Source organism: Sceloporus occidentalis, unplaced genomic scaffold (assembly GCF_023333645.1).
Source record: "Sceloporus occidentalis isolate IW3139 unplaced genomic scaffold, rSceOcc1.0.p SCAF_7, whole genome shotgun sequence".
Lineage (NCBI taxonomy): Eukaryota > Metazoa > Chordata > Lepidosauria > Squamata > Phrynosomatidae > Sceloporus > Sceloporus occidentalis.
Window position 1 is genome coordinate 27329355 of NW_028316987.1, and position 26646 is coordinate 27356000.

General features: G+C 43.3%; 1 protein-coding gene across 2 annotated transcripts in view; it reads right to left on the reverse strand.

The window, feature by feature from the left end:
* Positions 1–26646, reverse strand: part of COBL (cordon-bleu WH2 repeat protein) — a 192699-nt gene that overhangs the window by 147529 nt on the left and 18524 nt on the right. The window contains exons 2-3 of one of the 2 annotated variants that reach the window (XM_089532471.1): positions 15096–15290; positions 9567–9777 (exon numbers count right to left, since the gene is read on the reverse strand). In XM_089532471.1, coding sequence (XP_089388597.1) covers positions 9567–9777; positions 15096–15290 — 406 coding nt within the window. Of the gene's footprint in view, positions 1–9566; positions 9778–15095; positions 15294–26646 lie in introns of both variants that reach the window. The other variant, XM_089532470.1, reaches the window with a different exon arrangement.

The following is a 26646-nucleotide window of genomic DNA, read 5'->3' on the forward strand; positions in this document are numbered from 1 at the left end:
CCTTCCCTGGTAGAGGTTTTCAACAGATTAGTAATAGGCAGAGCCACTTGAGCAAAATCAGGGATAAACTGTCTATAAAAATTTGCAAATCCCAGGAACCTCTGCACCTGCTTGCATGTTTTGGGCTCAGGCCAATTCAGCACATCTTGGACCTTGTGTGGGTCCATGTGCAGCCCCTGGGTCGACACCCTGTATCCCAGGAAGTCAAGTTTATCTGTGTGGAAGTGGCATTTGGACGGTTTTACGTACAGTTTGTGGTCCAGCAGCCTCTTCAACACTTTTCTGACAAGTTGCACATGGCTATTCAGATCCTGAGAATATATCAAAATGTCATCTAGGTACACCAACACTCCTTCAAAAAGCAGATCATGCAGAACTTCATGTATCAGCTTCATAAAGCAAAAAGGACCTCCCGAAAGACCAAATGGAAGCACCAAATATTCAAACGCCCCCAAAGGACAATGGAATGCCGTTTTGTACTCGTCCCCTTCCTTGATTCTTACTCGAAAGTAAGCATCCTGCAAATCCAATATAGTGAAGATTTTCCCTGTGGACAGCCAGCTCAGCATATCCTTCATCAGGGGCAGCGGGTACTTGCTGCAGGTGCTTATGGCATTCAAATTTTTATAGTCTATTACCAGTCTCAGGGCCCCATCCTTCTTTTCCCTGAAAAATACTGGAGCCCCGAAAGGCGAGCTGGAGGGACGAATAAACCCTCTGGCAAGGTTTTTCCCAATAAATTCCTTGAGCGTGCTCATTTCCCAGGGTGTCATGGGATACATCTTTGGTTTGGGTGGGGCAACCCCTGGGTTCAGTTCTATAGCACAGTCTGTGTCCCTGTGGGGGGCAGCGCATCACATTCCTTTTCTTCAAAAACCTCCCCCAAATCTCAGTATACCTCCAGGAATCCTAATGGAGGTTGGACCCCTGTGCTTGCGCTCATGGCGCAGGGCCCCCTCATTTTCACGGTCAGGGCTCGGTTAATCTCTGCAGACAAGTGTCCTTTCAGCCTCAGACGCTGCTTGCATCCTGGGTCGTTGAAAGTCAGCAGCTTATTCTTCCAATTAATATCAGGGTTATGGAGCGCCAGCCAATCTATGCCCAGCACCAAGTCCCAACCCTGGGTCGCTCCGATTACAAACTGTATGTGTTCCTGGTGTCCAGCAATTTTCAAAGTTAAGAGTTCTGTCTGTGTCCTGCTGGGCACCCCTCCCATCATGGAGCCATCAATTTGCATGAAAGGGATCTCCTCAGGTAGAGGCTCTTGGCTGATCCCCCAAGCCTGCACTATTTTTGGGCTCATTAAGCGCCTAGTGCAGCCCGAGTCCAGGGCTGCCAGCAAAGTTCCCATAGTTCCTTTGCACTTGTGCCCCAGTTTTGCCTCCAAGAAATAAATGGGCACTCCCCCACTCACCACATCTGGGATGCTCCTGTCCTGGTCTGCACCCTTCGGGTGCGCCTCAAAGCGTGGAGTTCCAGTCCCCGGGTGGGTGGCTTGCCCGCAGCCTCTCTCCTCGCTCCTCCTCCGAAGCTCAGCAGCGCTTTGAGGGTTGCCTTGTCGCCGGCCTCTTCTGGGCACTTTGCAATGAGATGCCCCTTCATCCCGCAAGCCAAGCAGAGCCCCAGCCTCATCCTGCACTGTCTGTCCGTCTCCCTCATGGATTTTGGATGGATCTGGGCGCCTCCTCCGGATGGTTTTACCAGGGCCTTACCCTGTTAGAGAGCGGCCCGCTGTTTGGCTAGTCGCACCCGCTCCTTGGTGGTTTCAGCCTCCCCGGCCCACCGTATCCACTCCTGCAGCCCCTCTGGGTTGCCTCGCATCAGCACCCACTCTAGTAGGTCCAAGTTGAGTCCATCCTGGAACTGACGCTCCTTCATGGCTTCTGTGTAATCTGGGATCTGTGCCGCCACACTTCTAAACTCCAACACATACTCGGCCACTGACCGCTTGCCTTGCTGGAGAGTCATGAATTTAGTTTTGGCCCGGTCCACTCGGAAGGGATCTTCAAATCGGGCCCTCAGCGCCGTCATAAAGGCCGCCAGGTTCTGAAGCTCCGGTGCCCTGCAGTAGTATAGCTGCACCAGCCACTGGGCCGCCTGGCCTTCCAGCCTGCCAGTCACACAGCGTACCTTCTCGCCTTCGTCCGGGAAGTAGTCTCCTCAGGTCCTCATATGCCCCGCCACCTGGGCCAGAAAGAATGGGAGCTGCTCAGGATCCCCATTAAATTTGGCTTCCAGTTTACTCGCCAGGAGCTCCCTCAATGCCTCGGCTTCCCTCTCCCCCTTCTGGGGGCCGCATTCAGTCTGCCTTGACGAGAGGGGGGTCGCGAGGTAGTCTCTGCCTCCTCATCGCTCTCCTCCTCCAGACCCTCGCCTAACGACTCTGTCGCAGTTTTGGGAGTGGAGTAAGTCACCTCCAGCTGCGCCTCGTTCGCTCTCCCTTCCCTTTTCTCCAACTCTCTGGTACTCAGGTGAGACATCAGGGATTTTAGTTCCCTCAGATCCTCCTTAAGGCCGGCCACCTCACCTGCCAGGTTCTCCTCCCTTGGCGCCCACAGCATGGCCTCTCCCACGGCTTGGTCCCAAGCCGTTACTCTGCCTGCTCTGCGGCGTTTCTTCTCATCCTCCGGAGGTGGGAATCACAGGTCCTCCAGCAGACCGGCTCCATCGCCCCTTTGTTTGGGCTTGGCTCCCCACTGCTCACCAGCCGCTAGGGTTTTCTCCCTCTGAGATTTCTTCTGAGCCAGCTGGCATCTCTTCCAGTGGCAGGGATTCCTTGGACGTCATGAAGATGTGAGATTCAACAAACTGTGAGACTTGGGATTGCTCTGACCAAAAATCCATGACAAACTTCAGTTAGATCAGAAAGTTTATTATAAGGACTAAGTAGAAGCATTCCTGGCCACGTCTTTGTTGAATCTGAGGAACTCCAAATAAAGACAGAACCTTACAATTCCCCAGACCCCTCCCTTTGAGTTGGTTCCCTTCGGTTCAGCCTTTGATGTAGAATTTCTCCCTTTGTTCTGAAGGGGGAAAGGGGGGAGGGGTTTGGCCATTTGGTTCCTAGAGATCTAAGGCTGTATGCATCTTTGGTATCAGTTTCCCAACAACCCCTCATAAAACTGCCTAACTGCCATCCGGCCCATTCCTCATGGTGGCAGCCCCCCTATTCTCAAAGTGACTGTCTATCTATATCTCTACTTCCTCTCTCTATATGCGCATCTATATCTTCCCTATTTGTGGGTGAGAACCTATTCCCTGACCCCCACTCTGCAGTTTATCTATCTATCTCCCTATCTATCTATCTATCTATCTATCTCCCTATCTATCTATCTCCCTATCTATCTATCTATCTATCTATCTATCTCTACAAACCTCATGGCAGAATACACCCTGAATGACTGACTGAAGGTGGATTCTGACAGTCGAGACATCTTTTAAATCTCTATCTTCCTGAAGTTCAAAAAAAAAAAAAGAATTAGGCAATTTCCCTTGATTTTTTATAATTTTCTTTTTGGACATCCTATCTGACTGTGGATCTACCACAGGATTCCAGTCCCCCATTATCAACACTCTATTGATGTTGGAGTTTTCAATTTCTCCATTTAATTATATGAAAAGGTTTTGCTTGTTTTCAATTGGGGGTATATAATCTCAATTTGACTTCTACCCCTATATATAGTTCCCATCCTTATTCTTAAATTCTTCTTTCCCTGTCAATTTTCAATTAATATATAATACCACCCCTTATTTTCTCTTCTCATTCAGGAAGGAGAAGGCTTCACTTAATTTGAAAATTTAAGCAGAGGTTGGATGGCCATCTAACACGTAATTCTGCATTTTCTCTGTCCCCTGTTAACATTTTGCCATCTTCTCCACACAGTGACCCTACCATTTCCTTCTCCTTCCTTTTGCTGTGGACATACCCAAAAAAGCACTTTTTATTGTTGTTAACCTATCTAGCAAGCCTGAGGTCATTCTGCACTTTTGTTTTTCTGACTTTACCCCTACACATGCTAGCTATTTGTTTGAATTCCTCTTTGGTGATTTCCCCATTTTTCCATTTCTTAAACATGTTCTGTTTCAAACTTAGCTCAGCTGAAAGTTCATTAGTCATCCATCCTGATTTCTTGAGACACCTCCCGTTTTTCATCCTCATTGGAACAGTCTGAAATTGTGCCCTCAGTATCTACCTTTTGAGAAGCTCCCATCCATCCTGAACTCCCCTCTCTTTTAGTATTCCTGACTACAGGATCATCCCCAGTATTTCTCTAAGTTTATTCAAATCAACTCTCCCAAAGTCTAGAATGTGTGTCTGACTAAGTTTGGCTTCTCATTTCTACTGTATAACAAACTCCAGAACATGGTCACTCCCACCTAAGGATCCCACCACTTGCACCCCATTTAGCAGGTCATCCCTGTTTGTTAGAGTCACATCTAAAATAGCTGACCCCCTTGTTGTCTCTTCCACCTTTTGGACAATGAAATTGTCTTCCAGGAATGTGAGGAAATTGCTAGATCTTGAGCATTTGGTTGAGCTTGAATTCCAGCAAATATCAGGATAGTTGAAATCACCCATCACTAATACATCTCTCCTTTCTGAGTGTGTGGTCATCTGTTCTAGAAAGGCATCATCCAATTCCTCCATCTGACTTGGGGGTCTGTAGTAGACTCCCACAATAACATCCCTGTTGTTTCCCTCCCCTTTAAATTTTATCCAGATGCTCTCTACCTGGCTTTCAGTGATGCCTATTATATTATATTTGCTTTGTTGTGCTAGGAGTTCAAATTCATCTTGCTTATTTTCCATGCTCTGTGCATTAGTATAGAGACAATTAAAACCATGGTCCCCCCTACTTGTTGCCTGTGCAAGTTTGTTTTGTTTTGTTTTGTTTTGTTTTTTACCTCTCAGTGTTGGGTCCTTGCACTGTTTGCATTTTCCATCTATGACAGTCTGACTATTTTATCCAGCGCTTTTGCACTGTCTCCTTCCCCCACATAACCCAGTTTAAAGTCCTCCTGAACAAAAACATTTCTGCCAAATGGTGTGAGATGCAATCCATCCCTTGCTAGATTTCCCCCCTCATGGAACTGCAGCCCATGATCTAAAAATCCAAATAGTTCTTGGAAGCACCATTTGCAGATCCAGTTATTCACCTCTGCTATTTTCTTCTGCCTTCCTGGACCATGCCTTTCAACTGGGAAAAGAGATGAGATGACAACCTGTGCATCCAGCCCTTTCAGATTCCTACCCAAAGCCTAATAATCTCTTATGATATTATGAAGGCTGTAAGCCTTACAGTATTATTGGTTCCCACATGGACCAAAAGAAAGGGATAACGGTCAGTAGGCTTGACAAGTCTTGTCAGCCTCTCTGTCACATCACGGATCCTTGTCTCAGGGAGACAACACACCTCCTGAGACATCTTGTCAGGCCCACAAACCACTGCTTCAGTACCCCTCAGCAAGGAGTCCCCCACCACCACCACATGCCTCCTCCAAGGCTTAGCAGCAACTATTAACTGTGGTGGTATTCACAGGCTCCCCTGTTCTGTCCCTGAAGCCCATCCCTAATCATCCCTGATAACAGAGAAAGATTCAAATCGATTCTGTAGCTGCAAACTCACAGAATGATCCCTGGTTTCCCTACTTCTTTATGTGACATTCCTCCAACCATCCATTTCCATTGTATTTGAAGTGACCTCCTCCTTCCCAGAATCTTCCTCCACGTGTTTTCTGTCCAAGACCATCCAGTCAGTTCTGTTCTAGAAAACTTCTTGCTCCCTAAGATACTTGGGCTTCCAGCTCCTACCAACTTGCACTTGGTGCAGCTGAAGTTCCCCACATTCATAAGCAAGAAGACAAACATCCCACAAGTATTGCAGGTGACTGAAGCAAGGCCCTCAGTGTCCATACTGAGAAGTCCTAAGGAGGCACTGAAACAAAACTGTGGGCTTCCCCTGCTAAATACCAGCATAAAGAACCCCTGTTGGCTTAGCATTTGTCCTCAAGCTCTGCTAATGAGCTCAATCAACTGGGCCTATATTTATCTAGAGAATTATCTAGAGAGCTCCTTGCTACTAGCTCCTTTCAGAGGCAAGTGTCTGACTCACTTCCTCTGAGTAAAAGTCCCCACAAGCCCCTTAAGGAAAAAAGTGAAAAGAAAAAGTGAAAGATTAAAGGAGACCCCCTCCAATGCTGTTTACAGGTCTCCTTCTCCTCTGTACTCCAAAATCTCCTTGACTATATAAAAAAATAAAAATAAAAATTCATGCACTGTTTGGTCACACAACCAAGATGGACACAGAGAACCAGCCTTCCCTTTTGCAAGGAATGGTCTAGAAATCCTCTGCCAGCTGTTATATAGAATTAGGCTTCTAAGATTGGTCCCTGCATCCTGGTGTGTGGGTTGTTGCCTGTCTATATACACATTTGTATTTTAGCTGGTTTTATATATATTTGATGAACCAGTTGAAGAGAACAAAAGAGAAGCTTGTACTTGTCCTCTGTTCTTCCCCACTAGTTAGGTGAGTGCATACATAAACACATGCATACACACACGTATACATATACAAGTACACATAAACACATCCAGGATTGGAGGGGGGAGCAGGGAGGCCCAGAATAACTGAAGTGGGATACTTTGACTCTTCTTTCTTTCTCTCTCCTCCTCTCTCTCTCTCATACACACTGAGACTGTGCTTCCATTACTGGATTACTGCTTCCAACCCAGGAAACCCAAATGGGATATCTGCTTTTGCACAGGCATTAACCAGCAATGCTGGTTGCTTCAGGAGATAGAGCAGCGATTCCCAAATTTTGGTCCTCCAGGTTTTTTGGACTTCAGCTCCCAGAAGCCCCAGCCAGCTTGGCCAACAATTAGGAGTTCTGGAGTCTGAAGTCCAAAACCTGTAGAGAACTAACGTTTAAGAACCACTGAGGTAGAGGAAGGTGCTTTACGTGCCCCTGACTGGAATTGCTGCTTCCATACTATCATTAGCACTGCGGAGGCAGCAACCCTTACTGGGGTTGGCCCAACAGACAGAGAGTTGGACTATATGTAACCTGCAGGTTGTGCATATTTGCTTTTGCCCCTTTATAGGCAGTCCACCAACTATGTCAGGGTTAAGGTAATGCCTCTAACATTCCCTTCGCAATGTTTCCAACATGATCAGAACTTCTAAAAGGTTCAGCTAAATATAAGAATAGGGTTGCTGCCTGTCTATATGCACATTTGTATTTTAGCTGATTTTACTTAGATGTACTAATATATATGTAAGTTTGTTCTTACTGGTTAATACTAATATATTTTCCTCCTCTGTGTCTGGTACTGTGTCTGGTATTTAGACAGACTAGATACTGATGTTCCACCTATTGTCTCTTCAACTGGTTCTAAAACATCACTAACTACATCTATTTTCCCAGCTCAGGAAAAACTTTTATTCCAGTCACTGCTCCTAAAAGTGAACCCTTCTACATGAACAGCTTTTCTCTCTTCATTACTTTGTTACCCACTCAGACTCTCCATCTGCTTAAGTCTATCTCTAGCTCAATACCATCCTCTGCTGTTTTGATTAGAATTCAATTTTCCTCATTCATACCTGCTGTTACCCCAAAGATCCCCCCCATGAAGGGTCCCTCCATTCAATATAAACTTGATATTAAAGGGGGTGTCCCAATGTGGATGAAGCTGCTTGACCATATTGTATAAGGAGTTCCTGTAGGTTTGGCATGAATGTGCTTATCCTGTAACCCAGAGCACTCTGCCAGCAACTGAAATATGCATAAGCCCCTCAACTATGGGAACAATTGAGCATGCAATATCTATGTTTTCATGTAGACAGAGCTCAAAGTATCTCCCTTCAGGAGAGATATACCTTTGTTATGAGACATCTGCATTGATGGCCGGGTGATTCTCAATCTCCTTGCCCATTCTCTCACCTGGAAAATCCATTCAAGTCCCAAAATAGCCCCAGGATACATTTTGCCCTATATATGTGCCTACTTGGGCAATACCTGTTTGAACTCAGTTGAGTTCAGCCAGCCACTCTGTTTTTCCCTTGATGCTTCGGCATGTGCAGGCCAGGCCAGCTCCTAGGATGCATGCTGAGCCAGGCTCATTAATCATGTTTCCCCAATTGGACCCCCATGCCTGAGCCTGGTAAAATATTGCTGTCTGCTAAACTCTCTAAACTGCTATCAGTTGCCACCTTTATATATTGTTAGTTCTGGGTGAGTGTGCTTGTGTGACTGGTGATTCTTTTGCTTCAACAATAAAAACCATTTGGAACATGCATTCTGGATTTGTTTGTAGGAACCATTACACATAGATTTAACCCCAGCTTTTCAGTTACCCAATGCCCTCTCACAGCTTTCATTTGAGCTAACTCAAATTCCTTTATTTGTATATTATGAGTATGCTCTCGCAGTATTTTGAGTAATATTGCAACCCAAAAATATCCTTTCCACTTGCTTTAACAGTTTTTCACTTGAAACAGCATACTATTTGTTATTGTTGTTAACTGCCTTTGAATTGACCCTAGCTCATGGCAACCCTGTGGATGAGACATCTTCAAGACCCTCTTGTTGCCCACTGCTCTGCTTACGTCCTGCAAATTCAGGCCCATGGCCTCCCTAATTGAGTCTCTTCATCTGGCATGTCATCTTCCTCTCTTTCAACTACCTTCTACCTTTCCTAGAATTATCATCTTTTCAAATGAGCCATGCTTTCTTATAATGTGGCCAAAGTATGACAGCCTCTATTTGATCATCTTGGCTTCTTGGGAGATTTCAGGCTTCACCTGTTCAAGGTTCCATTTCGTTATCTTTTTGGTTGTCGTGGTATTCTCAGCACTCTCAAATGAGTGGATTTTCTTCTTATCCACTTTTTTTCACAGCTCTCATATCCATACATGGTGATTGGGAATACAATGGCTTAGATTATTCTAATTTTAGTGTTCAGTTGTATATCTTTACTCTTTAGGAGTATGTGGTGTTATTTCCTTTGACCTGAACTCATGAAGTGTAGAACACAAGCAAAGTTGTAACTATGTCTGTAGAAAATATGTACAAACAACAATGCTGTGTTGCATAACTGTCTGAACCAAGGTGCTGACAGTTATCTCGGGGCTTTGGGGCAAACATCACTTGAATTTACTAGCAGAAGGAGAGGAGGAAAAGCAATGTGTTGAGAAAATGGATGCCACACAGTTCCATATTAAATTCTGTGAATTGCCCATCTCCATTAAACCACTATGTTTTAGTGCTCTATAGATTGGCACTTAATGATCAGTGGTATGCCACAAAATAAGCAGGTACCATAAACAGCCCCTGCCACCACATCATATACCATAGGGTCAGAGTTCACACTAGCTGTCCGACAGGATAAAATTGACACCATAGTGATAAATCCACAATACTAAAACCTTTTTTAAAAAGACAAGAGCTAATGATGTCACAATCACTTAATATAATATAGATGGGGAAAGAATTATCCTCATCATTCCTTGACATATTTTGGCATGCAACATATAATTACATATGATTACATAGCAGATATTTCTGACCTCAGGAATCTTAGATGGTGGCTGCTTGGTCTTTTCCTCTGGAATCTTCTCCTTCAAAACTATCTTCTGTACATCCAGTATCCCTATCATAGTATTTGGTTTGTAATTCAAAGGGTGTTGGGTCCCCCAAGATTGCAGCTCAAGAATGTGGTGGGCTGGATTCAAGTGGTGTCGGCTGCACAGGTCAACTAACAGGTCCATCACAGCTTTACTGTAAGAAAGTTATTCAGAAACCAGTTAATGACAACAAACATTTATCCGTGCTGTAGCTAATATTTACCAACTTCAAATGTACAAACTCTTTTAATAACAGAAGTCTCCAGAAAACATTTAGAAAAGTAACAATAGAAATTATTATCCATCCTAGTTAATTGAAGATGTTACACTAGGACCTGATGTCTATATGGTAGAAGTCAGAAACTGTCCTTTAAGAAATGTTTCATCAGTTTTGAAGGGGATAGTTCCTTTTTCATACATTAATGAAAAAGGAACATACTGCTTTGAAAATGTTTTTTATCACACTTTCACTCAACTGTACTGATTGGAAACACACCCACCCCAGGTGTTATAATCCTCACTTCATGTCCAGCACCATAGTAGTCAATGCCATGAAGGAGCCTGAAACTTCTCCTCTCTCCCACTTCCACCAGCTATTCCAAAGCCGGGTCACTCTGTGGCTATTGGCTTACTTATTTTTTATTTCGCAAACTTTGGTTTTTGCCTGTCAATGAAAAGGTGCACTGTAGTAACAGGAAGGCAGCAAGACTGACACAACATCATCTGATAATTACCAGCCAAAGACACTTTTATTCTGTTAAAAAACCTTGTGTAGTCCTTAGTCTAAAGATTACAATTGTCTTATTTGCCCAAGGGGACAATTTGTACCAGGACTGAGCAACGTGACATTTGTTTTCTCCTGGAAGTCTCACCAGCATTCACTGCAACTGTGATCATTATATCTTTCTGGGCTACTTTTCAGGGATTGGGAGAAAGCCTATTTACCTGGCTCCAATGGTTCTTAGAGAACATATTCTAGTAAATAATACTGAAGACAACCATTTTGTTCCATAGACTTTGGGGTATTATAAATCTCCATCCTGCTTCTTATGCTTCTATTTATTATTCTCTATATTTAATTTTAATATACCAAATGAGAAAGATGGGTTAACACATAGCAAACAATGTAAACATAAAAATGCTGTAATTGATTCCTCTATAAGAAAGGAAAATCAGTCTAAATTAGAGTAGGCCATGCAGATACCCAAATATTATCTTAAAATTTCTGTCAAATTCAGCTGTGTGCTTGAAAATAGAAAAGCATTAAAGTTTTCTGTTCTCCTGTAATTGCTGGTGGACACTACTCTTTCCAATGTTAGAGGATAAGCAGTTTTGCTACCATTAGAGCACTTACAAAAGTGCATGAACAGTGACAGGATAGCTTCAAAGCAAATCTACACATAGACAATTCTGAACAAAATTAGGGACAACTCTACATCATATAGTTTAATGTTACCAAATCAATTCCTCAATGCCAACACTTAGTAGCTACAGCCATGAAGAGGCGTGCCTAAATAAAAAAAATATTTTATTTTATTCCATCTTTCTCCTGAGATGGGATTCAAGGCAGCATAAACTATTTTTTAAAGGATTGTGCAAAAATATTAGTTTACGCAAGTTATAAAAAAAAGAATTAAATGACAGTATTATGTTTTAACTGATTCAAAAGAGTTAAATAATTTCAAACATATTTAAAACATAATTTACAGTAAAAAGTTAAAATACAGTAAACCACTTCATACACACACACTACTGCTCCATACAGTAGGTCCTCCACAATCGCTGGGTTTAGGGGCAGAGGACCCCCATGAAAAAGGAAAAACCATAAATAAAAAACACTAATTTTTTAACCTGAGAAAACAACTCTCTAGGAATTTCTAGGACCTCCAGAGCAACTCTTTGAAAACTCCTGGAGAACAGGAGAAGTCCCAGTAGACTGGAGGAGAGCAAACGTTGTCCCCATCTTCAAAAAGGGGTGGGGGTGGGGGGAGGATCCAAACAATTATCGTCCAGTTAGTCTGACATCAATACCAGGAAAGATTCTAGAGCAGATCATTAAACAGAGAGTCTGTGAACATCTAGAAGGCAATTCCATAATTAGAAAAAGTCAACACGGGTTTCAGAGAAACAAGTCATACCAGACAAATCTGATCTCTTTCTTTGATAAAATTACCAGCTTGGTAGATGAAGGGAATGCTGTGGATATAGTATATCTTGATTTCAGTAGGGCCTTTGACAAAGTTCCCCATGACATTCTTGAAAACAAGCTTGTAGAATCTGGGCTAGATAAGGTAACTGTTACATGGATTTGTAATTGGTTGACTGGCTGAACTCAAAGGGTTCTCAAAAATGGCTCCCTTCCATCCTGGATAGAAGTGACCAGTGGGGTCCTGCAGGGCTCTGTCCTGGGTCCAGTGCTATTCAACATCTTCATCAATGACTTGGATGACAGAATTGGGGGCATACTTATCAAATTTGCAGATGACTCCAAATTAGGAGGAATAGCTAATACTCCAGAGGACTGGATCAAAATTCAAAACAACCTGAAGAGACTAGAAATCTGGGCCAAAGCTAACAAAATGAAATTCAACACAGAGAAATGTAAGGTACTGCATTTAGGGCGGAAAAATGAAATGCACAGATATAGGATGGGGGACACCTGGCTGAATGTGAAAGGGATCTTGGAGTCCAAGTAGACCACAAGTTGAACATGAGTCAACAGTGTGATGCAGCAGCTAAAAAGGCCAATGCAATTTTAGGTTGCATCAATAAAAGAATAGTGTCTAGATCAAGAGAAGTAATAGTGCCACTATATTCTGCTTTGGTCAGGCCCCACCTGGAATATTGTGTCCAGTTCCAGGCACCACAATTCAAAAAGGACATTGAGAAACTGGAGCATGTCCAAAGGAGGGATACTAAAATGGTGAAGGGTCTGAAAACCATGTCCTATGAGGAATGACTTAGAAAGCTGGGGATGTTTAGGCTGGAGAAAAGAAGGTTAAGAGGTGATATGATAGCCCTGTTTAAATATTTGAAGGGATGTTATATTGAGGAGGGAGCAAACTTGTTTTCTGCTGCTCCAGAGAACAGGACACGGAACAATGGATGCAAGCTACAGGAAAAGAGATTCCACCTCAACATTATGAGGAACCTCTTGACAGTAAGGGCTGTTCGACAGTGGAACACACTCCCTTGGAGTGTGGTGGAGTGTCCTTCTTTGGAGGTCTTTAAGTAGAGGCTGGATGGCCATCTGTCGGGTATGCTTTGACTGAGATTTCCTGCATGGCAGGTGGTTGGACTGGATGGCCCTTGTGGTCTCTTCCAACTCTACGATTCTATGACTCTATGGTCAACATCTGCTGGAGAATCTACAAATGCTTAGAGAAGTATTTTCTGTAGTAATCTCTAGGTCCTCCAGCATAGCACTATGGTCAACCTCTGACAGAATTGTGCTGGTGGACCTAGAGATTCCTTGAGAGAACATATTAATCAAATCCACAAAAGTCAAAGCTGCAGAATGATCTATGATTTCCCTTTCTGGATCTTTTTACAACTTTGAAAGAATGTACAGTGGACCCTTGTTATATACTGGGGTTTGGTTCCAAGATCCCCCATGGATAACAAAATCAATGGATGATCAAGTCCCATTAAATATAACGAAATAGCCAAATGGTGTCCCTTATAAAAAAAATGGAAAATCAAGGTTTCATATTTGAAATTTATACTTTTTTTTAACATTTTCAAACTGTGGATGCTTGAATCCATGTATAAAAAAATTGTGTATAAGAAGGGCCGACTGTATTATTGGGTGGAAATACTCTTTGCTCATTCCCAAGGTCTGTTATTTGTATTGTTTATGAGTTTGTTATTTGATAAAACTTAATAAAAAAAATTAAAAAGTCAAAGCTGCTAACTGTAATTATAATTAAAAGACCAGTCTAAATAAAAAGATTATCTGAGAGCAGAAAAGGAGCATGGAGGGAGCCAAACAGGTCTCCCATAGAAGCGAGTTCCACAGACTGGAAGCAGCCACTGAGAAGGCTCTCACCTGAGTCCTCACCAAACATGTCTGAGAAGGCGGTGAGACCAAGAGAAAGTTCTTCCTGTCAGATTTTGAAACTAAAGCTGGCTTGCATAAGAAGAGGTAGAATCACAAAATCATACAGCTGGGCCATCAAATCCAACAACCTGTTCAATGCAGGATCTCCAACTAAAGCAGCCCCAGCTGGAAAAACAAGATAAGCCAGACTAATCTGATCTCTTTTTTATATACAAGCTTGGTAGATGAGGAGACTGCTGTTGATGTAGTGTGTCTTAATTTCAGAGAAGGTTAAGATGTGACATGATAGCCATCTGTCGGGGATGTTTTGATTGTGAGTTCCTGCATGGCAGGGGGTTGGACTGGATGGCCCTTGTGGTCTCTTCCAGTTCTATGATTCTATGATTTAAAGTGCAGTCTAGCAAAAAAAAAAAAAACTGCATTAGCACTTATTGGTGGATTGAGGGGTAGAATGAAGAGAGGGAGCAAAAGGAGAGTGAGGAAGGGCAGCTCTCTGTGGTGTTTGGCACCAACTCATCTGTTCCTGCACTTGTCTTGACTATAGGAGGGCTTCATGGTGGATTTTTGCTATTGCTATCAGGCAGTGGCGGCAGTGTGTTCTTCATTAATATTTGTGGGGTTGGCTGTCCCTCAGGAGGTGAGGAATTGATTTTTTGGCTGTTGCTTTGCTGATAGTTGATGACAGTGTCCACTAGTCTTGCTGATAAGCCTCAAATTGAGATAGAAAAGAAGGAAAATCCACCACTCTCTAAACCAGTGGACATTTTATAGTTTTATCCTTGTCAGCACTATTGGCATGCTGGAAGAAGGGTAAGATATAAATATTTTAAATAAAATAAATGCAGCTCAGTGCTATGTATGTACTTATTATTATTATTATTATTATTATTATTATTTCCCACCCTTTATGCCAGAAATTTCTGGACAGAATCCGGTAAAATCAATTTTAATAATTTAAGTATACTTGGCCCTCCACATTTGTGAGTTTGCCATCACCACCCCTCAGTGATTCTTCCTCCTCCTGACCAAAGCTAGAGATTGTTGTGTGAATTAAGCATGGCAGGTTGGGGCTTCAGGAGTGGGGAGCACAAATAACCATAGAATCATAGAATTTGGAAGAGACCACAAGGGTCATCCAGTCCAAACCCCTGCCATGCAGGCACTCACAATCATTATTCTCACTTTCAAAGCTGCTGTGAGACTAGAACTAATCATGAATCAACAGTGTGATGCAGGAGACAAAAAACTCAATGCAAACCTAGGCTACGTTAATGGGAAATGACAACAACTATATTAATTACAAACAGTTTGCTAGCATGAAGTACAGTTTATGGAAACAGGCTGCCAAGAGGTACACAAGTGAAAAATGGTTGGAAACTACTGTAATACTTGAAAAAGTTTTAAAGTCTTACCTTCCAGGTACATTATCCTTCTGTTCTTCTCCATCTGGAAAAACTATTGTGAAGTCTACTGTCCTGCTAATCAGATTTTGCTTCATATTTACAGGCAACGTTTCCAGGTCTGTTGCTGAACTGTGTTCATTATTAACTTTACAGGGAGCGAGAGGATGATTTGGTGGAGGAGGGGCACGAGCCTTCATCCTTCTTCTTCTGAAAGAAAAAAAACAGTGGTGAGATGGTTTGCTACAAGCATTTTCCATATAATTACTTGATACCATATGCTCTAGTGCAATGAACATCCTGCTTTATTTTGGCACCACTGTCACACATTAATTGACTTATCCTTCTAGGATAAGAATGACATTCTTCTGAGGGTACTGTCAGCCCAGAGAGACAACAAGATCACCCACAGATCTGGGAACATGCCATTTTTCTTTTTTCCTTTTTTCCTTTTTCCTATTTAAAGCTTTTATTACTTTAAAACATACAAATAAACATTAACTTTACTCGGACAAACAAACAGTGAATTTGGCACTACACTATGATTCCACTTCAACTTCCCTGGCAACATCTTATGAAATTATTTAATTCATAGTTTAGAGAAAAGTGTTTAGAACTCTTTGCCAGAGAACTGTTGCAGTGCACCAACTACAAACTCCAGGACTCCAGAGGATGCAGCATGGCAGTTAATTGCTATAACTGTGTAGTGTGTAGTGCATGTGGATGGGAAGGAGCCACTGACCTCAAAATATATGGAAGTATGTACAAATTATAAGAGTTGCAGGTCTTACTTGATGAGGGAACTGTCCTGTTTCTTTAAAGAAGAAACCTGAAATTGATGGGAAGTGTTGGCACTAAATAGGTGTGTTTAATTTTTTTATTTTTAATAAGGTAAAGGGGCGGGGTACAAGACTAATAGTGATTTATTTTCTACTTCCATCATCTATTAGTCAAAGGAACAAGATCAAAATATAAAAAGGAAGTTACCCTGATAATTTAATGTGATATAAATAAAGTCAGGGAATTTTCACTGACAGAGCAAAACACTTTTGAGTCTCACAACCTTTACTTGTTTTACCAAGTGGCATCACTAGCTATGGTGTCACCCAGTGCAGAGATGGCATGTCCCTGTGGCCACACTATCATTTGGGAAAGCCCTGTTTTCCCGTGGTGGTGAATACATGCAACCGCATCGCCATTGGGGACAACAGAACTTAATGGTGGTGAGGCGGGCCAAAGGGGACTGTCCCTAATGACAGTGCATTGATGGGCATGTGCTGCCATTGGGACAACACAGGGTTGCTGTCCTTGGGGATGCTATCCATGGATGCTCAGAATCACAGGTGGCACCTGAACCTATTATAAGTGAAAAGTTATCTGGGACTAAAATGGAAACAGATCCAAGAGAGGATGTGTTAAGATCTGACAGAGTTCTTAGATTACCACTTGGATTCTACAATCCAAAAAAGGATATGGAAAATCCTAAATGGATTTCCACTCTCTTTGAGGAATTGTTAAAAAATTCCTTACTGAGTGTAATACTCTCCTTACCACTTTAGTAGATTTACACCTTCAAACGATCTGTACTAACTCAAAAGAGCAAAAATTAGACAAGGAAAACGGCAAAGATAAATCCTCTTTGATAACAACTCCTATCTCGAAAAGTGACAGGGATATCATGTACAGATCTGCAATAAGTTCAAAGAAGGGTCGCAAAAGGAAAAACTCAAAGGTGGAAGCGTCTGGAGCTCCAAAAAAGCTTTGTAAAACAGGGAGAAATATAACATCAGAAAATGGTAGGAGATCTGATGGGGAAATTAATCATGAAGAATCTAATACAGCTCAAACATCTGAATTAATACAAATTACATTAGATACTGAAAAGTCCAATCTCAAAACTAATAAACACTTAGGGAACCACATTGACACCCAATTGATTGACAATCCTCCTCAAAATATCATCCCAAGCCTTTCAACAGACCAACCAATAGAAATTGATTTAGCACGTATAAAACATCCTATAAATAAACAAAAGATACAAACTTGAAAGGAAAAAAGGAACATCAGTATATCCTTTTGTCAAATTTCCCTAAACCCTTTGGTATATTATCACAGGCTAGACGTCACCTGGTGGGCATGGCAAGGCCTGGAGGGGCAGAAAGCGGAGCGGCTGAGCCTTAGCGGGGCCAGAGCTGAAAGGGACCACGAGGTCACCCAGCTGGGACCCAGAGCACTCACACACACACCCCCAAGAAGCAGCATTACAGAGCACCATCCTTGGACCTTCCTTCCTTCCAGGTCTTCCAGCCCCAATGGACACCAGAGGCTCATGGTTCCCGCCGCGCCCATCAGGCCTGGATGAGCCCCTGTGGATGAGCCCCATGGATGGAGGGAAGGATGGAGTCAGACAAACTCATCTAGACCTGATGCGGGCAGCGGGAACCACGAGCCTCAGGTGTCCGTTGCGGCTGGAAGACCTGGGAAGAAGGAAGGTCCTAGTCTGCCATTCCAGAGTGACGCTTCCCAGGCGGTTGCTTGAGGGCTCAGCCTGAAAACCTCGTAGTCCCTTTCAGCTCCAGCCCAGCTGAGGCTCTGCTGCTCTGCTTCCTGCCCCACTAGGCCTCACCATGCTTGCCAGGCAACATAAGGATGAGGAATTGGAGGAGGAGGAGGAGGAAGAGGAGGAGAGGAAGGCAAGGTAGGCTTTGGGAAGGAGGAAGAGCCCCTTCTCCAGCTGCGATGTCCTCCGGGCCTCCTATTACTACTACTACTACTACTACCGCCACCTCCATCTCCGCTTCTTTCTCTTCCACCTCCCTCCTCTTCCCTGCTACTGCTGCCTCATCTTTCCTTCTCCTCCTCTCCCCCCCCCCCCCCCACATGTGCTTGCCATCCACAGATGCTGGAATCCACGGATGGTAAGTTCGCAGATTCGGAGGGCCTACTGTATATACCATTTAGATATTAAGTAAAATAAATAAAGATTCAGGAATCAAAGCCTTCAAGATATGAATGGTTGTTTTCCTGCAAACCAGAAGGTTTAATGCAAGAACCAGAATACCCAATCAGTTCAGAGTGCAACGCCTAATCAAACTCAGCCCTCATAACTGGAAACTTGAGGCAATGCTTTGATACAAACTTCAGTGATTGTTTTTTACATATTTAACTTTAAAATTACCTGTGTTACATGCTTATAGAGTAAAGGCTTTGTGAATATGCAGTTGTAATACATTGTTTGCATAGATAACAATAATATACCTCATACTGGGGGAAAAATCATGTCCGGCACAGTGAAAGACTACAAACAGTATGTAAGGAACAAGCATGGTGTAGTGTTGTGGACTAGGCCTCTGGAGACCAGGGTTTGAATCCCCACTTGGCCATGTAAACCGATTTAATGACTCCACGATAGTCACACCCTTTCAGCCTCAGAGGAAGACAATGCCAAACCCCCACTGAACAAATGTTACCAAGAAAACCTGATGGCAGGATCACCATAAGTTGGAAATGACGTAAAGGCACACAACAACAAACAGCAGCATATAGCATGAAACCATTTTCCATGCAGATAATAACAATTTTAATAAAATAAGTTCCTGCTACAGAGAGGAGGAGGAGAAAGGTAGCTGGGCAGCCATTTTGAGTGGTGACTGTTTAATTTTTTAAAAAACTCTAGGGAGAGTGTGCTTTTTGCAGAGGGGGTGGAGCTTCAGTGAGTCACAACTGTGAGTCACTAGGGGGCGGGGTTAGCAGACTAGCTCTATATCAGCTCTATATCACTCTTCCCAGAGCCTTTCCAGAGCAGTTCCAGCTACAGAGAGGAGGAGGAGAGAGGTAGCTGGGCAGCCATTTTGAGTGGTGACTGTTTAAAAAAATTTTTAAACTCTAGGGAGATTGTGCTTTTTGCAGAGGGGGTGGAGCTTCAGTGAGTCACATCGGTGAGTCACTAGGGGACGGAGCTAGCAGACAAACTCTATATCACTCCTCCCAGAGCGTTTCCAGAGCAGTTCCTGCTACAGAGAGGAGAAGGAAAGAGGTAGTTGGGCAGCCATTTTTAGCGGTGACTGTTTAAATTTTTTAAAACTCTAGGGAGAGTGTGCTTGTTGCAGAGGGGGTGGAGCTTCAGTGAGTCACATTGGTGAGTCACTAGGGAGCAGAGCTAGCAGACCAAGGGGATCTACAGCAGAGGTGGAGTTCATTGAGCTCACTGCCAGAAATTGGTGAAACATCAGGGGCTTTAATGTTGGCGTTTGCCAGAGGATTTTTTTTTTTTTTAGAAGGAAGCCCACAGTCCTGTTCCAGTAATTTGCTAAGACTTTTCAGTATGGACACTGACAGAACCGCTGCAGTCACCTGCAACACTTGTGGGATGTTTGCCTTCTTGCCTACAAATGTGGAGAACCAAGTTGGTAGCACCCTAGGAGGAGAAAGTACAGCAGCTGGAGTCCAGAGTAGCTACACTTCAGCATATTAGGGAGCAAGATGATTTCCTGGACAGAACAGAACTAATGATCTTGGATGAGTACCATGCAGAGGAAGTTACTGGAGCGGAGGAGGTCACTTCCCATACACAGGAGGCAGACAGCTGGAGGAATGTCACACAGAGAAATAGGGAAACCAGGGATCGTTCTGGGAGCTTGCAGCTAGAGAATCGATTTGAAGCTCTTTCCCTTATCAAGGAGGACAAAGAAGAGCAGCATGAAAAGACTTCAGGGACAGAGCAGGGGAGCCTGAGAGTCCCACCCGAGGGAACAGTCGCTGCTAAGCCTCGGAGGAGGCGTGTGGTCGCAGTGGGGGACTCCTTGCTGAGGGGTACAGAAGCAGTGATTTATAGGACTGACAAGATGTCTCGAGAGGTGTGTTATCTCCGTGGGGCCAAGATCCGTGATGTGACAGAGAGGCTGACAAGAATGGTCAAGCCTACTGACCAATACCCCTTCCTTTTGGTCCATGTGGGAACCAATGATACTGCAAGACACAGCCTTCAGAACATCAGAAGGGTTTACGAGGTGCTTGGTAGGAAGCTGAAAGGAACGGATGCGGAGGTTGTCATCTCGTCTCTTCTGCCAATTGAAGGGCACGGTCCAGGAAGGGAGAGGAAAATAGCGGATGTGAACAACTGGCTCCGCAGATGGTGCCATCAAGAACAATTTGGATTCTTCGATCATGGGCTGCAGTTCCATGAGGAAAGACTCCTTGCTTTTTGCCAGCAGTCTCGAGAACCTGATCAGGAGGGCTTTAAACTGAGTTTTGTGGGGGAGGAAGGCAATATTAAGGAAGGCAAAAGGGCTGGAGAAAATAGTCAAACTGACATAGAAGAAACAAGACAAATAGTGCAAGGACCCAACAGTGGGAGGCAAAAAAACTTGCACAGGCAGCAAGTAAAGGGGGCCTATGGTCTGTGATGTTTCTACACTAATGCAGAGAGCATGGGAAATAAGCAAGATAAACTCGAACTCCTAGTACAACAAAGCAAATATGATATAATAGGCATCACTGAAACCTGGTGGGATGAGTCTCACTATTCGAATGTAGGAATAGAGGGGTATAACCTTTTCAAGAGAAACAGGCCAAACAGGAAAGAAGGAGGAACAGCACTATATGTCAGATAGTTACACCAGTGAAGAGATCCAGGACATCAATTCTGGAAGCCAGGTAGAGAGCATCTGGATAAAAATTAAAGGGGAGGAAAACAATAAGGATGTTATGGTGGGAGTCTACTACAGACCCCCAAGTCAGATGGAGGAATTGGATGATGCCTTTCTAGAACACATGACCACACACTCAGAATGGACAGATGTAGAAGTTATAGGCGACTTCAACTATCCTGATATTTGCTGGAAGTCAAACTCAGCAAAATCCTCAAGGTCTAGCAAATTCCTCACTTGCCTGGAAGACAATTTCATGGTCCAAAAGGTGGAAGAGGCAACAAGGGGGTCAGCTATTTTAGATCTGATCCTAACCAATAAGGATGACTTGGTTAATGGGGTCTAAGTGGTGGGATCATTAGGTGGAAGTGACCATGTTCTCCTGGAGTTTGTTATACAGTGGAAAGGAGAAGTCAGGCATAGTCAGACACGCATTCTAGACTTTAGAAAAGCTGATTTTAGTAAACTTAGAGAAGTATTGAGGGTGATCCCATAGTCAGAAATACTAAAAGAGAGGGGATTTCAGGATGGATGGGAGTTTCTTAAAAGGGAGATACTGAAGGCACAATTTCAAACAGTTCCAATGAGGAAGAAAAATGGGAGATGTCATAAGAAGTCAGGATGGATGACTAAGGAACTTTCAACTGAGCTAAATTTTAAATGGAACATGTATAACAAATGGGAAAATGGGGAAATCACCAAAGAGGAATTCAAACAAATAGCGAGCACGTGTATAATAATAATAATAATAATAATTATTATTATTATTATTATTATTTATACCCCACTCTTCAGCCAAGGCTATCAGAGTGGCTTACCATTTGTAAATTAGACATTTCCCTGTTCTCAGCCTTACAAGACACAAAAGGAGAAGGGAATGGCAGTAGGAAAGGGGAAAAGTCCAGGAAATGTGCTCTCCCTCAGAGGCCTGTTGAAGCTAGCCTGCCTTCCTCTCCCTCAAGATGGTGGATGAAGGGAGGAGTAAAGTCAGAAAAGCTAAAGCACAGAATGAACTCAGTCTTGCTAGAGAAGTTAAGAACAACAAAAAGGGCTTTTTTTATATGTCTGCAACAAAAGGAAGGAGGAGGAAATGGTAGGGCCACTGCATGCAGAAAATGGCAAAATGCTAACAGGGGACAGAGAAAAGGCAGAATTACTCAATACCTTTTTTGCTTCAGTCTTCTCAGAAAAGGCAAAGGGTGCTCAACGTGAGGATAATGGAGCAGAGGACAGAACAGGGGAATTTCAGCACAGAATAAGTAAAGAGATGGTACAGGAATATCTAGTTAATCTAAATCAATATAAATCTCTAGGAAACAGATGAACTACATCCAAGGGTATTAAAAGACCTGGCAAATATAGTATTGGAACCATTAGCAATAATCTTTGAGAATTCCTGGAGAACAGGAGAAGTGCCAGCAGACTGGAGACAGGCAAACGTTGTCCCCAACTTCAAAAAGGGGCAAAAAGAGGATCCCAACAATTATCATCCAGTTAGTCTGACATCAACACCAGGAAAAATTCTTGCTTGATCTTTCGTAGTGCAGGCTACGGGGAGGCCACAGCTCTTTTAGCTGCTGTTGACTCATGTTCAACTTGTGATCTAGATTCCTTTCGCACGTAGTCTCGTTAAGCCAGGTGTCCCTCATCCTATATCTGTACATTTCGTTTTTCTGCCCTAAGTGCAGTACCTTACATTTCTCCCTGTTGAAATTCATTTTGTTAGCTTTAGCCCAGTTTTCTATCTATTCAGGTAATTTTGAAATTTGATCCTCTCCTCTGGGGTATTAGCTACTCTTCCTAATTTGGTGTCATCTGCAAATTTGATGAACATACTTTTGATCCATTCAATTAAATAATTTAACCTGTAAATGCCTCTCATATAATTTACTGATTACATTTAGATTACATTCAGCAAACTGATTGGTCCATAATTTGCTGGGTTTCATTGGTTAACCTTCTTATAAATAGGGATGATTATGCCAGTGTATAGTCATTTGGAGAAATAGCTATCTGATCTATCCAAGTAAATAGTGCAATAGTACACAAAAATGTGCAATAGACAGAGTCTGGATGGCCATCTGTTAGGGACGCTTTGATTATGTATTTTTGTATGGTAGTGGGTTGGACTGGATTATCATTGGCCTTTTTCCTTTTGAAAGTCTTGAAAATGGGAATTGGTGGTCAGTCTTCTTCTAAAAAATAAGGAAGATTGAGAAGGGAAACATCTTGTAGTGCTGAAGGCGTGTCATGGCCCCGAGGGAGGACGGTGCCAAAAATATCTGTGACCCAAGGAGGCGTCACAGGGTGACAAAAAGCCATACTTCCTCACAGTCACTTTCATCTTTTGAGCATGTTCAAGTTTCGCATCAGTTTCCTTGATAAAGAGATCAGATTCGTTGAAGGGTAAATCTTTAATGGTGACTCTAGCTTAAGCAAAAAGACCTGAGGACCATACCCAAGCATGTCTCCAGAGGGTCACTGAACCAGAAGTAAGGGGCTGTGCAGACCGGCCATTAAGGCCGGCCTGGGGGCAGAGTCAGAGCATGGCGTCAATACAACACACACCCCAATTCTGCCCCATAGTGGCGTGATGCTGCGTGACGTTCCACACAGCGTGTGGAGTCATGGCGCTCCTCTGTTGCTGCGTTTACATGACACAGCACCAAAGGAGCACCTTAAAGCTGTGGCACGGTGGCTATCATGCCCTTTCCAGAGTACAAAAAGGACCAACTTTTTGCGGCTCCTTTTTGCGCCCTGGAAAGCGCAGATCAGGGCCGCGGCATGCAGGGCCATGGCCATGGCATACCCTTAGGGGCAGTCTGCACAGCCTCTGACTTAGGCTGAGCAGTTGGCAATGTGGCAGGCTCAGTTAATCTGTTGTCTTGCGAGAGAGTGTGTCTCTGATTGTAGGGCATTTGCTAGACACTTCGTGGTCATCAGGAACTTGTCAAAAAGAGGAAGAGCCCTTTCCCCCAAGTTTTGCTGATAAACTGCCATAATAATAATAATAATAATTATAATTATTATTATTATTATTATTATTATCCCGCCCCTCTACGCAAGGCAATCAGGGCAGCTTACAGCATTAAAATATACATTCCATATCTCCAAATTCCCCCCTAAAACACTATTAAATGGTTTACAGTATAAAATATAAAATAATAAAAATTAGGGTCCAACAATTTAGATATTCTTTCTGGTGGCCGAGTATCTTTTTTAAGCTGTTTACGGTGGTTATGTGACAGATCTCATCCGGCAGGCCATTCCATAATCTGGGAGCGGTAGCTGAAAAGGTCCTCTGGGCCATTACAGGTAGCCTAGTTTTTAAAAGTTGCAGCAGATTCCTCCCAGAGGACCTGAGTGTGCGAGGTAGATTGTATGGAAGGAGGTGGTCCTGAACATAGAATCATAGAATCATAGAGTTGGAAGAGACCACTAGGGCCATCCAGTCCAACCCCCTGCCATGCAGGAAATCCAATTCAAAGCATCCCTGACAGATGGCCATCCAGCCTCTGTTTAAAGACCTCCAAGGAAGGAGACTCTATCACCCTCCGAGGGAGTGCATTCCACTGTCGAACAGCCCTTACTGTCAGGAAGTTCCTCCTAATGTTCAGGTGGAATCTCTTTTCCTGTAGCTTGCATCCATTATTCCGGGTCCTGTTCTCTGGAGCAGCAGAAAACAAGCTTGCTCCCTCCTCAATATGACATCCTTTCAAATATTTAAACAGGGCTATCATATCACCTCTTAACCTTCTTTTCTCCAGGCTAAACATCCCCAGCTCCCTAAGTCGTTCTTCATAGGGCATGGTTTCCAGACCCTTCACCATTTTTGTCGCCCTCCTTTGGACACGCTCCAGTTTCTCAATGTCCTTTCTGAATTGTGGTGCCCAGAACTGGACACAGTCGGACTCCTTTGGACATGCTCCAGTTTCTCAACATCCTTAATGGATGACCAACACAAGGAACTGGACAGTAAAGTATATCCTTGTTGGTTCTACTGAACCTTTTGGCAGCTTTTGATACCATCAGCTATGGTAGCCTTCTGGGATGCCTCTCTGAGATGTGCCTTGGAGGTACTGTTATCGAGTGATTCTAGTCTTTCTTAGATGGGTGAATTCAGAAGGTGATGCTAAGGGACTCCTGTTTGGCTCACTGGCCATTGGCCTGCGCATTCCCACAGGTTCTATAATAATAATAAAACTTTATTTATATCCTGCCCACTCCGATTAGGATCGAGGCAGTTTACAGTAAAAGCAATCTGGTACATAGTAAAATGACAATACACAATAAACCCAAATTGTACCCTCCCCCATTTTGTCCCCCATGCTAATTAACATCTACACAAAACCACTGGAAGAGGTCATCCAGAATTTTGGGGTGCAGTGACACCCAACTCTCCTTTCCATCAGATTCCAAGGAAGCTGTTCCTATACTGAGCCAGTGCCTCTTAGTTAATACTGGACTGGATGAGGGCAAAGAAACTGAAAATTAATCCAGACAAAACAGAAGTTGAAAGGCAGATCAGGGAATAGGGACTCTGCCTGTGTTGGATGGGGATACATTCTCTTGAAATCTCAAGCTCACAGCTTGGGTGTTTTCCTGGACTCAACTCTGAGCCAGGTGTCAGCAGTGGCCAGCAGTGCATTCGCACAGTTATAACCAGTGTGCCAGTTTCACCTGTTCCTTCAGATCTGGCTATGGTGACACATGCCTTGATTACATCCTGTTTGTTTGTTTTTTAAAATACTTTATTGAACAAATCAAATATTACAAAGACAAAACATACAAAACAAATAATACACAATACATTAAAACAATTATATACAGCATACACACATCTTATCAACAGACACCTACTCAATATCATTCATGTTATATCATTATATTGTATAACAGAGTTATAAATTTATGATTAGACCTCTTCATTTTACATCACTTCATAGCCTTTCTAGTTTTATCCTTTCCTCATATCTTTCACCTCCTTTCCATCACACCTAGGGTTGCCATAACCCTCCTGCCGGCGGGACATTCCCGGTTTTTCACCACTAGGGGGCATCCCTGCGTGGTTTCCTCCTTGACTCCCGGCCCGCAGTAATGCTAATCTGGTGACTTTCACACCAAAATGGGTACTTTTCAGAGCCTTTGGTGTGATTTTGGTGGTTGGTTTTAATGGTAATTTTGAGAGTTGAAATAAGTTCCAATTATTTTTATTCAATTAGGGCTACATTTTATTGCCATATTAACATTACAGGGACTTTTCAGGGATTTTGACTGAATATTTGGTGAGATACGGGGGGATTTGGTGAGTTTTGGCCAAACGTTTGGGGAATTATCTTCGAGGCTTGTTGGCAACAGGAGGTTGCCAGACTCAGGAAGAGGAGCTCCTTCTCTGTTTGGTCCCCAAGGCAGCAGGGGGGAGAGGGCCATTTCCTTTGGCACCGAGGCGAGGATGATGAGGAAGAGGAGGAGGAGGAGGTGGTGCATGGCCATTTTCAATATTTATTTTGCCCCTGTGTATTTTTTCTAACTTTGACTGCCAGGGCTCAATGCTCTGGAATTCTGGTGTCTGTGAGGCATTTGGCTTTCTCTGTCAGAGAGCTCTGGTGCCACAATAAACTACAATTCCCAGGATTCCATAGCACTGAGCCCTGGCAGTCAAAGCAGTGTGTTTTGGACACAGATATCCTCCTTTTGTGAGTTAATGAATGAATCCAGTCCCTATCGTTTATATCTCTCTCACACTCTGCAGGAGTAATAACCCACTTTGAGACTGCTTTAACTCAATGGTAGGGAATCCTGGGAATGCTAGTGTTTGGGAGACATTGAGACTTCTCTGTCAGAGGCTCTGAGACCACAATAGACTACAATTCCCAGGATTCCCCAGCACTGAGCAGTCTCAAACTGGAACATTT